Raw genomic sequence first — 13,341 nt, 5'->3', positions numbered from 1 at the left:
CATTCATCCACCTTCTTTCTGTAGGAAAGTATCCCACCTAGTACCACAATGGCAAGTGGTAAGCCTCTGCACTTCCCCACCATTTCCTTAACTAGCCTTTCCATTGATGGGGAGAACAAGTCAACACCAACCATCTTATTCTCTGGACGTAGTTTCTTGCATTAAAGGTCCCAACTTTCTTCTTCATTTAGAAAATGAAGTTTATGGGAGAAATCTTTGTAATTGTTACATAATAATATAAACATGCCACTTAACTTGGTAATTAGCGTCTTGCATGGCACCCTACGTGTATTAAACCACGTAATGCTTACTTGTGCACATCCAAAGGTGTACGTTAAGGTCAAATTAAATGACATATTTATGTACTATACTTGTTGACGTTCCTACTTTTGCAAATAACGAGCAATGTCATGATGACTCATAAAAAATATCAATTCAATTATTTAAAAGAGAATTTAAAGAAAAAATTAATTTAAGGGAGTCGACACCTAATTTTAGGATAATTAGAAATCAATTAATTATTTAACAAAAATGTTTACGAAACCAATAGATTTTAGGTAAGGGTTCAAGTTATTCCGAAGGAAAGGTATCCTTCAAAATCCACAATTGTGAGTCCCGACTGAACTCATTTTTTCAAATTGAGGAAGAGCTAAATAATGTACAAATGTAATTGTTCTTACCGTTAAAGTAAAGTTGTTCTTACCCTCGCCGTTTACAAACTTGTCACTCGTACCCCTTAATTGGATGAAAAGCCCAAAATCAACTAAAATTACCCAAATTCAATTAAAATTACCCAAATTCCTCTTTTAATTAAAATCCGACCCCAAAAAATTGATATTTTCAAATTTTATATATTAAAATATATTTTCAACGGAATTTTCAACGGAATTTTTCTTCAAAAATTAGTTAAATCAATGAATTAATTTTGAAAATCATTTTTTCAAAAAAAATAAATTGTGAAAGTGTAATAAATTGGTTCATTAGAAAATAGTTACTCCACCCATTCACACTTTCAATTTAGACTTTGCATGACCCTTAAAAAAATAATGACTAATATAAATAACTTATCATAATATTCATATTTATTGATGTTTAGTCTTAAATTTTATAAAATAATTTGGTGAATAATTAATTATTGAATATTAATAGTAAAATAATAATTATTTTTTGTTAATATGCTAAAAGTGATAAATAGAGTGAAAATTTATTTCTAAAATATTAGATGATTAAAAGTGAAGGAAGGAAGAAAAGGGAGAATATAGAATATAATATATATAAATAAAATAGGGGAAAAAATGATTAACGTTATTGTTCGAATTAAAAGAGAAAATCGGGTAATTTTAATTGAAATTGAGTAATTTTAGTTGATTTGGATCTTTTCATCAATTGAGGGATACAGGTGACAATCTCTCTCCACGTAATTTTCTCCTATTAATTATGTTCTAATTAAATATATTAAAAATGAATTAATTTACACTAATTTTAAATAAATACATATATGTTAAGGCCTGTAAATAAAATGTTGTAAGTGGCAAATACTTAAAAACTAATTTAAAAGTTGTAATATTGACTCTTAAAGACATATATGGTGTGGTTTTTCCATATTTTTTTATCACCCCTTTACTTTGGAGACAAGTAAAAGGGTTATATAAGACATTGAAAACCATTCATTTTACAAAATTGGGCCCAAAATCATAGGCTAATTAAATGAAGAATTTATGCATATAGCCACTAAAAAATATCTTAATTATGCTCCATAACTATAATTTGCAAATTACAATTCGTAGCTATAGTTATAGTAGCGTTTATATAATTCGCTCAGCATTTGTATACGTTTGTATAATTCGCTATACAATTCGCAGTTTTTATATAACGTTTGTATATTTCATTGTACAATTCATGCACAACATTTGTATAATTCGCTATGCAATTTGTAGTGTTTGTATATTTCGCTATACAATTTGATTTGTACATAACATTTGTATAAATCGCACAAATTATACAAAACTCAACTGTATAATTGCGCGAATTATACAAAACTCAAACTGTAATTACAGTTAGATGTTTGCCGCGAGCCATAATTAATTTAAACCATAACTATGTTAGCTAATCAACTAGTACATGTTTGTTTATCCACGTAATTTTCCCTAATTAAATATAGGAAAAAGAACACTTATTCCCAAAAAGGAAAAATATTTACCCTTGAATGCCCTATTACTTTCAAATCCTTTTTTATTTTAAAATGACATAGATTCATTTTAAAATTCGCATGCTGACATCATCATGATGTCAATGCGCATCCTATATGATACCGATAGTGTATCAGTATACCGACAGAATATCACAGAGGATTACACTCAATCCTACATGATACTAATAAGGTATCAATATACTGACGGAGTTTCACAAAGAATATATTTTTTGCTAATTTAGAGTTTAATAAATAAAATTGTGATTTTAATAATTTTCTCTTGATTGTTTAATTTTTATTTCTTCAAAAAAGAATTCAATCCTATATGATACCAATAGGGCATCAATATACCGATAGAGTATCAAAGAAAATTAAGTCTAGTCCTATATGATACTGATATGGTATCAATATACTGATGAAATATCACAGAGGATTAATTTATAGCAGTGATGATGACGTCATGAGCGAAATAAGAAAGAGAAAGAGGGGTAAGAGGGTAATAGTTTAGGTCATGGGTTCATAAAAGGTAAATAATTTGGATTGGATCTAATTTGGATAAATAGTTTCACAATTGAGTATATTGTGCTTCAACATATTTCTAGTGCTACAACAACAACCCAGTGGAATACCACAAGTGAAGTATATTTTTAGTGCTAAAAATACTAAAATGAATATGAACAAATATAACAAATGACATGTAAAAATGTAAATTAACGAATTGTGAGAAAATATAATTGAAACTAAATAAAATAAACTGATAAAAAATCCTAATCCTTTTTTTTAGAAATAAGGATAATCAATAATTGAATTAAAATTGTAAAAAAGATACTTTAAAACTATTTAATGAATAAAAACTCAAAAATATTAATTTTAAAAATATCAGCCCAAAATTACCTATCAATTTTGCAAACTATTTCATAATGAAACTATTTTGTCCTCCTTTCTTTAGCCAAGTGGCTTAAATAGGATGATTTGGTCTTTGTTTCGTTTTTTGCATAAGACAATTTTTGCTGTAATACAATAAATCATCTTTGACATGAATATTTGAGGATCCATTGCAGATCCACCTGACATTCATAGTAGCGACATTTCTGGGCGTCAACAGAGTGACAAATGGTATTCTAAATGAATAAAAGAATAAAACAAAGATAAACTCGAGTGAGCAAATTTTACGAATGACAGAAAGCATATTGTTTTTTTAATGACAAAACAGTGATGGACATTTCTTTTTTGACTAATAAGGTGGGAAGAACCTATTAAGTTGGCATGGTAATTTATAAAACTCATCACTTCTAACATCATTAGTATATACCACAAACTTGTCCCACCAATGCGAGCCATTGTCTTTCCGAGCTTCATCGTTACTTAATGGAAGAGTCCTATCCAAAAATACAGCAACTGCAGCAGCTATCGTGGCATGTGACATGAAGATGACAGACATTGTGTCATTGAACTGCAGTTCAAAATGAACAACATCAGTACGATTTTAGTTTACAACGATAATTCTAAAACTAACAGAGTTTAGATAATGAAAAATTTGTGATTACCCATCTTGAATGTGTGTGAAAAGGACCAGATACAGAGCACATGTGATGCTCTCTGAAGTATTGTGGTAAGGTAAGTCCAAGGAAGAGAGAAAATCCCAATATGAAGTTTGTTCTAAAGCTGTTAAGGTTACAGAATTGGAGAAATCCAAGACCAGCTGATGCTGCAATTCAACCAATGAGCCAAATGACATTTGGAAAATAAATTGCATTTAACAAAATGATAAGTAATAAGTTAAGAGTGATAAGTAATAAGTTAAGAGAAACATACCGATATATCCAACGAAGATACAATACATTGCAGCCATGATTGATGCAGGTATTAAAGCAAAGATTGCTCCAAATTTTCCTAGCAAACAATAAAGCATGTCACGAATTAAGACATATTACATCAGCTAGCATACAGAGAAAAAGCCTCTAGTTTTGGTAGAAACACAATTAGTCAGTCCTTCTCCATCAAGTAACAGATTCTTGTCCTTGAATCAATATAATACATTAGGATTAGCATACCCAAGATGGAGAAGAAAATCATAAAACCAGCAGATATTTGCACGACTCTTCGGCTTCCAACTCGTGTCATTGCCAATAGACCAGCGTTTTCCCTGTGAATTCATGGTTAATTGTTTGTTCATAGCCATCTGTGCCTAAGTCATAGTATGAGGAAATTTAGATTAAAAAGATAGGAGATTGTTACACTGTAGCAGCGCAACCAGTGACACCACCAAAAACGGCATTTAGCATAGTCCCAATCCCCTGCGACAAATTAAAATTCATGAGGTAAGTGAAACTCGATACAAAGGGGCTAGAAGAGAATATTTGATCTCACCAGCCAACCAACACCCCGGCTAATGACAGAAGGTGGCACTGGTGTAGCGCTTCCATATCTCGCTGATGCATGAAACACACCAGTTGACTACACAACAGAAGTACTCAAAAGTGAATTCAAGAGTAGTTTTCACTATACAAATTAAAGACCAGTGTACCAAAACAATTCAGAACTTACTTCTAGCACCCAATTTCTTTTTCACAACATTAAGTACGAAGACTATGTGTTTTATATCAATAGCAAACAGAAAAGTAGAGGTTGAGAGAACAGACCTCCACAGAAGCAACAAAAGAAGCGATCATCATAGTAAAAGCATCTCCAAATTTGAAAGTTGGAACCCCCCATTGGAATAGATATGGCATGTCGATCCTGCATAAAGTGACGCGAGTTGCAGCATAAGACAGACATTCCCGAGAGACATGATAAAGAAATAGGAATTTCCCCTTGGTGATGTGATCACGAAGAGAGAAATCTCACCAAGGAGATCCAGCAATGAGTCCAGAGCTATCAGTGCGACAATTTGCTTCATTTGCATTCTTGTATGCACCACTCCAGGTCAAGATTGCTGCATAAAACCATACAATTGCTATAGAGACAAGCATTGCAAACCGGTCACATATGGGCCTCTTTAATTTGAGATATGCTGGTAGATACTGCAAGAACATATTACATTCAGGGAATCAAGTGTGAGTAGGAAGAGGATAAACAATATGAAATACTGCTACCATGACATGTCAAATTGGAAATCTATAAGTTAGGAGAATGTTAAGCACAATGCACAAAAAAGGATAGTGTGATGGCAAAGAGAATACAATATACTATCCTCTTCAACAACCTCATGAATTAGTAACAGGGTACAATCCAAACTTAAATTCATTAAAAAGTGAATGGCATTACTTGCCTGTGTGATGAAAATCATGAAAATTAATTGTGGTATCCCAACTTCCATACATTCTGCAATCTACAAAACAAAGGTTACAAAAAATAATTAGTGAGCATGTTTTCAGCAATCTGATGGTGAACCTAACTTGATTGTGACTGAGGTATGGTTGTTATTGTTGTTTTCAGCTATCTGGGATTCTCATCTTTACAAAGAGCATATTTTAAATCGAAACCATATTTATATAAGAGAAATGTAGGATCAGAATTCTCACCAATGGAAAGCCAAGATGGTAGAGCCCTAGTCCAGTAAAGGTAACAAGTGGTGCCACAGATAGAGGACTAAGTAACCTAAATTATAGAATCAAATTAAGAAATACAGAATTATGCAGCAAATAAAGTAGACGACGTAAAGTTGATGCCACATGCTCAATAGTCAAGACTGGAAAAAAAGAAGAAGAACATATTAGCACACACCTTACAACATTTCTCCACAGGCCAAGGAAGCCCAATAGAATTTGGAAAATAGAAGTAACAATAAGAGCCCCCTGTATGCTCCTCATTGTATGCATAAACCTCTGTGGATATCAGTCATGAAAACAAATTAAAGAAAAATCAGCTCAATTGACAACACCCTCTAATTTCAACATGCGAATAAAAAATTACTAAAATTGCAACAAATATTAAACTCAGAACACATAATTTCAGAATTCATGGCAGCGGCGGAGGCAACATTTTTACCAAGGAGGTCATCATCTACTATATACATAAAGAAAAAATTGACCTTTTCTATTAAGATCCCGTTTGGATTAGCTCTTTTCAGCTTTTAGGAGTGTTTGGCAAAATCCCGAATAGATTTTAAGTGTAGTGATTTTATGTCAAAAGCAATAAGTTGGGCAACCCCAACCTATTGCTTTTGGCTTATTTTGACTTAAAGGTTGTTTTGCTTTGATTAATTGTTTTTTCTTTTATCCTTTATAATTATTTATATTCCTCATAAATTAAGTCCAACACTTAAAATTGTTTTTCAGCGACTTAAAAGCTACTTATATTCAGCCAATCCAAATGGGCTCATAGTGTAATTTTTCCAGTTAAGGGACTTTGGATGAACCCCTTTACACCCCCCTAGCTCTGCCACATATCAACGGCAAGAACTTAAAGGTTGAATCCATCAAGTTTAAATCTTGGATCCACTTCTAGTCTCAGACCCCACACGAAAAAAGAGAGAGAATAATGTTGCATTACCAGCTCAGGATCCTGAAGAACTGAGAACTTATTATTAGCCTGGATAATTGAGGTAATTGGTATCAAGTATGCATATGAACCTCCCATTACCAATGGCAATCTGGTCCCAAATAAGGATTGGAGTAATGTATTCACTCCTGAAGTAAAAAGCAATGTCTGTACTACTTTTGCCTTCTCATCCTACAATTTTAAAACTGGCTGAAAATCAGTTAAATCAATAAAAGAATAGTAATATACAGGATCAATTATATAGTGGAAAAAGAAAAGATAAAAAAAAGAATTAGCTCCCGTTTGGCTATAGATTTTGATGTTGAAACTTAAAAATTGAAGTTGTGTTTGGACATGTATTTTACTTGGAAAAAATTGAAGTTCTGCATGTGGAAGTCCCAAAAATTGGTCTGAGACAGTTTTTGGGAACTTGAAAATATTTGAAGATCGAATTTAATTGTCAAATAGATATTTTAAGATAAATTTTCAAAAACTACTTCTAAAATCTATGGCTAACCGCTAGCTTATCATAATGTTGAGAATAGAAAGAAGGGGGATCTCAGTAGCTTAGTTGATTGGCTCTTTGAACTTTCACCTTGTTGGTGAGGATTCGATTATCCACCTTGTAATCTCCTCCCAATTTCCCTTCCCCTAATTCCTATGTACTAAGAAAAAAAATAAAAAATGAGAAGAGAAAGAAATTCTTACATTGCCACCACCCATTTGAGGAACTATGATACTTGGAATTAAAACAATATTACCAAGACTCAATATGTAATGCTGAAATCCCAAGAGCAATGCTTCCCCTGCATTATCATAGTATTAACCATAATCTTTGTTCAAATCTTTATTAACAATAATTGAAAGAGGAAACTATATAACTGATTAACCGTAAAAACCATGAATGTATATAACTTAAATCATGTAATTTCTAAAATTTACAAGTACCCCAAGGTGGTGGGCTGTTAACACAATATTGTACATTCTTAAGTTGCTCCATAACTGGATGAGGATGTAATTCTTCAGCCTTTTTAGCTCCACTGTTGCCACTAGACATGATTGAAACTTTGAGATTATTTTTAGAGAAAGTTGAAAATTGGCGCTATTTCATGCATTGACATTTTACTTTTTTCTTTGTAGCCAAAGGAATGAACGTTACAAATATATTGCTATAATTACACATACTGATATGAAACTAATTGAGTATATTTCCGTTACAAATATTTTTTGCCTGAGTTTTAAAGAGTGGGAGATATGAATTTAATATCTGATACCAAAACACCTCATGCATGAAAAAAATCCTGTGCTTCAGTATCTTGTGCTGTAACTCTTACTAAAGACTAATTTTAATGTTAAAATCCTCAAAATTCTCTGGAAAGGTTAAATGAGATTACTTCATCCCTGAAATACGGAATCCAGGGTCCTTATTCAATGCATTATCCCCATGAGATAACAAACTATACTCGACACTAGGTTTTAAGAAAATAAACACGAAGTTTAAGAAAATAAAGAAGGATTTTTAAATATTATAGTCCTAAACTAAAAACATGCAGAATGTACTAAATAGTCTTTAATCTTATGGTCTTAAGGAAAGTTGGAACCTAAAAATTGCAAAAGAAATTTCATTCTTTTAAACACACAAAAAAGGAAAGCAACGCAAATAAATTGAAACTGATGGAGTACTAGTTAGTAACAAACAAAGAAAACTCATTTTGGGTCGTCTCCGCTCCTTCGGTAGAAGTCCCGTTAGTTCAACTCTGAGGGATCATTTGGTGTAAGGGATAAAATTAAATAGTTATGCAAAATGTTTCTTATTAAACTTGTTTTCTCTGAAATCATTTTTCTCATTTTTAAAGAACTCATTTACTTTTAAAAAATCCAAAAATATTGATCTAACCAAATACTTGGAAATCCAAACCCTTTATGAAAATACTTTTAAAGTAATAGGTCCTTTTTATTTTTTTTATAGGAGTGAAAATTCTTATTCTCAAAATTTTTATCTATAAGTATTTTTAAAGTCAATAGACTTTTTATTATAAATGATGTACGTATATAACTTAAGTGTGGACGTGATCCAAAAAGTTCCCAATTAAACTCGATAATTTTGATATAAAGTTATCTCCGAATCAAGATTCACAACAATTAATATTATTTTGAGCATTTTCATCATTAGTCGAAAAATTAAAGATTCAAATAACATTAAAAAATAAGTGAGAATATTATTAGTCCTTCAAAAAAAAATGAATCTTATGTTTCGTTTTGATTCTATTATGAATGAATATGTCGTATTATCTACGTAGGATAAGCCGGCAGACATTGGACTTATTAGAGCCAAATCAGTGAACCAACGTAAGAAGTATTATATAAGGTTCAAATGAAATATATCATTTCTTTTGTCGTCACTCATCTGAATAAAAGTTTAAATAATACACATTATTCGTCTAAAATTAATAATAATAATAATAATACACATGTTTTATTTTATTTTTTAAAAATAAATTTTATGTTACCTAATATTGTTTATATTAATGGTGCAAATAAATTATTAATAATTTGCAATTCTAACTTTATTTCGGCCAATAAGCTTTCTTCTTATTTTGAAAAGAAGAATGAAGAAATTAAAAAAGACACATTTTCTTAATTCTTTAAAATAATAATATTAAATACTATCAATATAGACCGAAACAAGTGTATTATATGACCGTAATTCAAAACATATTACACTAAAACCGTAAAACGACACCAACCAAAAGGAATATCACAAAGGCACGCTTTACAAGTAATCAAGTGAGTATAAAGGGGTGAGGTGGCACGTGTAACGTCCTGGGGTAATCTCCTCCAATCACAGAAAACTTATTTTCAGCTACAGCAAAAAAATTTATGTATAAACGCATTTTTAAATATGTTATTGAAATGCTGAAATTAAAGAATTTTTAAATTAAAAAGGAAACAAAACTTTAAAACGGACTAATAATAATACGAAGAAAGCATCACATAGAAAAAGTCAGAACGAGGGTCTCTATTTTCAACATCTGATAACTTAAAAACCACAATTCCTAACTCTTGTTTTCTCGGTTTCATTGACATGTTAACGCACACCTTTTTGTTTGTACTTCTTTAGTCTTGACCTTTACAATCATCTTTAATGACAGTACTTTCTTCTAAAATAATATGGCATACATGTGTTAATGATTTTGAGTAAATTTGGCATAACTTATAAACATAATTTACTTATATAAATATTTTTAAATTTATTGCTTAAACTTTATAGGAGTAGTAATTAATCAGCCTGTCATATCAAATAAAGTGTACGAATAAAGATCTTTAACAACCTTAAAAAGCGAATAATGTGATTATGAAGGTTTATTTTGTACTTCCATAGCTTTCTGAAGAAGGTTCTAAATATCTAGTAAATAACTTTCTAAACAACTTCCTGAAAAAAGTTAGTAATAAATTATTTTCAAGTAGTTTGCAAACAACTTTGCGAAATAGTTTACATACAACTCATAAGTTGCTTTGCAAGCAACCTTTTAAAGTAGCTTACTCAAATAACTTACAACCATCTTCTATTTCATTTCATAAATAAAGAGCTTAATATATTTCTTTAAATACTAATTAAAACTATATATATCAATCTCTCTCTACTTTTTATACCTTATTTACTTATATAACAAATAAATAAAGTAATCTTCTAAAACTAATTAAAAGTCTTGGTAAGGTAAAAGATTTCAGTACATTGAACCTCTTGTTAGTTTTTTTTTTCAAAAAGGCACAGAGGGAACCAAAAAGAACAAAATCCTGATAGGTGTAGGCATGCATGAGATCCACGTCCACACGCGTTGTCCCACAAAAGGCCCTTTCTCATCGGTGCAATGAGATGAGCGCCCACCGCCTGATTGGTAGCTGCCCACTATCTCACCCCAACTTATTATTAACTCAAAAAAACAACTTATTCTTTTATCACATCCGCTATGAAATTTTTATTACTACATAAATTCATCCTTAAAATATGAGAAAAAAGCAAGGGGATGGGGTATGAATGATTGGAAAACAAAATGGGTAATTAGTAATCAATGAAGATTTTAAGGAGGTGTCTTTTCTTTTCTGATACTACTTTTCATTCATAACCGAAGGAGAGACAGCTAGGAGTAAGGCTTAGGGTGTGATAAGTGTAAAGCATGCATGCAAATTCAAAACTCTCTAGTAATCCCACATGTCCCAGTTTTTTAAGTTGCTCAAACACGTACCCACCGTTTGTTTCCAAGTGTCATTTCTTGCCTTTCTCTTCCTTCATGTTTTGCCCTTTTCTCATTGGCTTATATCATCCCTCTTATATCTACCTCTAGCCCCACTAATTTTCCCTCAACTCTCCTCTCTGTTTCTCTGAATTTGGGTTTGTTTTTGTTAAGTGGAGTTTTGAATTAAGGGTCTTTTTTATTCAAGAAAAATGATGCAGACTTTGAATCCTTGCCCTTCAACCTCAAAGACAGCTGAGATCATGGCTAGATACAGGCCAATAGCACCAAAGCCTGAGGCTCCAAATAGTCCTGTTTCAGAGGATAATCCTAGTGGATTGCCCCCAAATATTCAAAAGTCTCCTTTCTTGAGGAATGTATGGCCTCAATTGCAAGCAAGGCCAACAAGGACTAGGAAGAGAGGAAGGACTGCCCTTGGTCCACCTTCTATGAAAAGAGGCAGGGCTAATTACTTTCCTGCAGGCCAATTTCCTACTTATCATCGGGTAATGGCTGCTTCTCCTTCTTATAGACCAAATGTGGCTCCCCAGTTCAATTTAATCCCAAATCTTCTCCCTCTTAAATGTGGCTTGGGTACCTCTGTCACAACTCCACCAAATTCCATAACACTCCCTCTTCTTTCTTGTACTACCACTACTCTTCCTATGCTAGTGGAGAAAAGCTCCGGAGAGGAAATTAGAGGGATCGATTTGAATTTGGCAGCTGATGGCCCTGAAGAATTAGATTTTATGCCCCAATTGCAAGGTCCTAAGAGCCCTGGCCCGGGCGTCATAACTCCGCAGCCAGTGCGCCCAGTTGGGTCAAGTATTTCCATTGGGTGTATCAATGAGGAGGCTCCAGATGGTGGTGGAGCAAACAAGAAATTTATGAAGAATCCAGATGAGGTGGAGGAAGAAGTTGAAGCAGAGGCCTTGCCAGCTGTAGTATCAGACTCGAACAACAAAGTAAGGCTCACAAATTCAGCATACAAAGAGATGGTGGGTCAACCTGAATGCTGCTGGCTGGACTACATGGTTGGGCATGCATGCAAGAGAATTGGTGGGGAAGTGATACTTGAGTTCTTGGATTCATCTTGCAGTGTGCCAATGTCATCTGATGGGTTCAATTGCTGGGTGAAGATAGAATGGGGAGCTGCACAAGGAAAAAAGAATTCAGTCAAAGCTTACTGCAATGCTGTGAAGTTAGCTTGCCAGTCCAAAGATTATGTCTTTGAGTGGAGGTTCCATACCACAGATGATGGTGCTCCTGAATCAGCTGCTTCCAAGATTTAAACAGTTTTTTGTCAATTGTAAATACAGTTTAACTAGTTTAAATGTTTTAAAATACCGGTTAAAACGTTATGCAATATAGTAGCAGCGTATAGAAAGTAGGAAGATTAGTGTAGTTTAATTATGTTTAATAGTTGTTTTCAGCTTAAGAGTACAAAGCTTATGTGTCAAGTGTATGTTTCTAGTTTCTTTATTTTTGTTCTCCGTTTGTACATATTTTACTAGTTCAGCACATAATCAATAAACAAAACTGACAAACAGACTACGTACAAGTTTTGAATGCCTAGTTAATGTAATATGCTTTGTTTATTGGACGATGATTATTTGATGCCAAACGAATATTATTGGCTGAATACGTGATAGAATTCCAATGATAAAAGGATTTCCACCTGGCAGAAGTTTCTGGTATCTCTTGGAGGCAGCGGTCGCACAAAATATCCATTTTCATCTCCCTTGGACTCTGGTGGGGACCCCATCCATTTGAAGTTGTCTGCATATGATTTTGGCTCTAGCCAGAAATAGAGTTGATAGACATGAGATTCACTGTACCCCATAAATGGTCAACTAGCTAGACAACTACAAGACTCCACTTCAAGAACAAATATATGGATGATTATGCTACGCTTTTGAAGGGGGACCTTGGATTCATACCTTCAGTATTGATGTATGAAACTTCTCGACATACAAATCAAGAGATACTTCTGGGTAACCTTTTTTAAACAATCAAATAAAGATGACATAACAATAGGTAACTAACTCCCTATAACAAGTTTAATTTGGTATTTTGGAAAATAGAGCAAGTGACCTGAGATAACAAGTTAAAATGTAATGCCAATGTAAAATCTTATTTAACAGTGTCTATAGGTTGATCCATCTTTAAATACTCAGAAGTCCTATAGAAGGTAAAATTGCTGGCAGTGTCTCTGCAACATTAAGAGCTGTCAGATAACAAGTTGGCAAGAGGTTTGGAGACTCGAATTGTGCTTCTCTTGAAAGATTTGAAGGTGGTGTCTCTCAATGAACAAGTTGAGGGCTGCATTACATGGAGTGGACGGCAGCATGGAAACTTCTCTGTAAGCACTCCTTTTGCTGGCTTGGTTTTGTGTGTGGGGGAGGTGGTGGTAATGGGGACTGCTTCCAAATA

The 13,341-nt window shown here is 32.9% G+C and overlaps 2 protein-coding genes across 2 annotated transcripts; one reads left to right on the top strand and one right to left on the bottom strand.

The window, feature by feature from the left end:
• Positions 1–3,425: 3,425 nt before the first annotated feature.
• Positions 3,426–7,730, bottom strand: LOC129903412 (putative nucleobase-ascorbate transporter 10). Its single transcript, XM_055978962.1, has 14 exons — positions 7,622–7,730; positions 7,382–7,479; positions 6,686–6,865; positions 5,918–6,018; positions 5,716–5,791; positions 5,463–5,522; positions 5,039–5,214; positions 4,834–4,930; positions 4,562–4,648; positions 4,430–4,488; positions 4,246–4,337; positions 4,007–4,084; positions 3,739–3,899; positions 3,426–3,644 (listed from the first exon to the last, which is right to left on the bottom strand). The coding sequence occupies exons 1-14, from the start codon at positions 7,728–7,730 to the stop codon at positions 3,426–3,428; spliced, it is 1,593 nt and encodes a 530-aa protein (XP_055834937.1).
• A 2,993-nt stretch (positions 7,731–10,723) lies between these two features.
• LOC129902910 (uncharacterized) lies at positions 10,724–12,579 on the top strand. The gene has a single exon (XM_055978357.1). It carries the CDS (start codon positions 11,121–11,123, stop codon positions 12,198–12,200), a length of 1,080 nt encoding a protein of 359 aa, XP_055834332.1. The 5' UTR covers positions 10,724–11,120; the 3' UTR covers positions 12,201–12,579.
• Positions 12,580–13,341: the final 762 nt, after the last annotated feature.

Source organism: Solanum dulcamara, chromosome 9, assembly GCF_947179165.1.
Source record: "Solanum dulcamara chromosome 9, daSolDulc1.2, whole genome shotgun sequence".
NCBI lineage: Eukaryota > Viridiplantae > Streptophyta > Magnoliopsida > Solanales > Solanaceae > Solanum > Solanum dulcamara.
This window is presented reverse-complemented; position numbering and strand designations above follow the sequence as displayed.

Excerpts from the sequence above, each read along its gene's own strand:
- LOC129903412 (XM_055978962.1), bottom strand. The coding sequence starts at position 7,730 with ATGTCTAGTGGCAACAGTGGAGCTAAAAAGGCTGAAGAATTACATCCT. Across the intron at positions 4,489-4,561 it reads GCCGGGGTGTTGGTTGGCTG|GGGATTGGGACTATGCTAAA; the intron begins GTGAGATCAAAT and ends AATTTGTCGCAG. Across the intron at positions 4,338-4,429 it reads ACTGGTTGCGCTGCTACAGT|GGAAAACGCTGGTCTATTGG; the intron begins GTAACAATCTCC and ends ATGAATTCACAG.
- LOC129902910 (XM_055978357.1), top strand. The coding sequence starts at position 11,121 with ATGATGCAGACTTTGAATCCTTGCCCTTCAACCTCAAAGACAGCTGAG.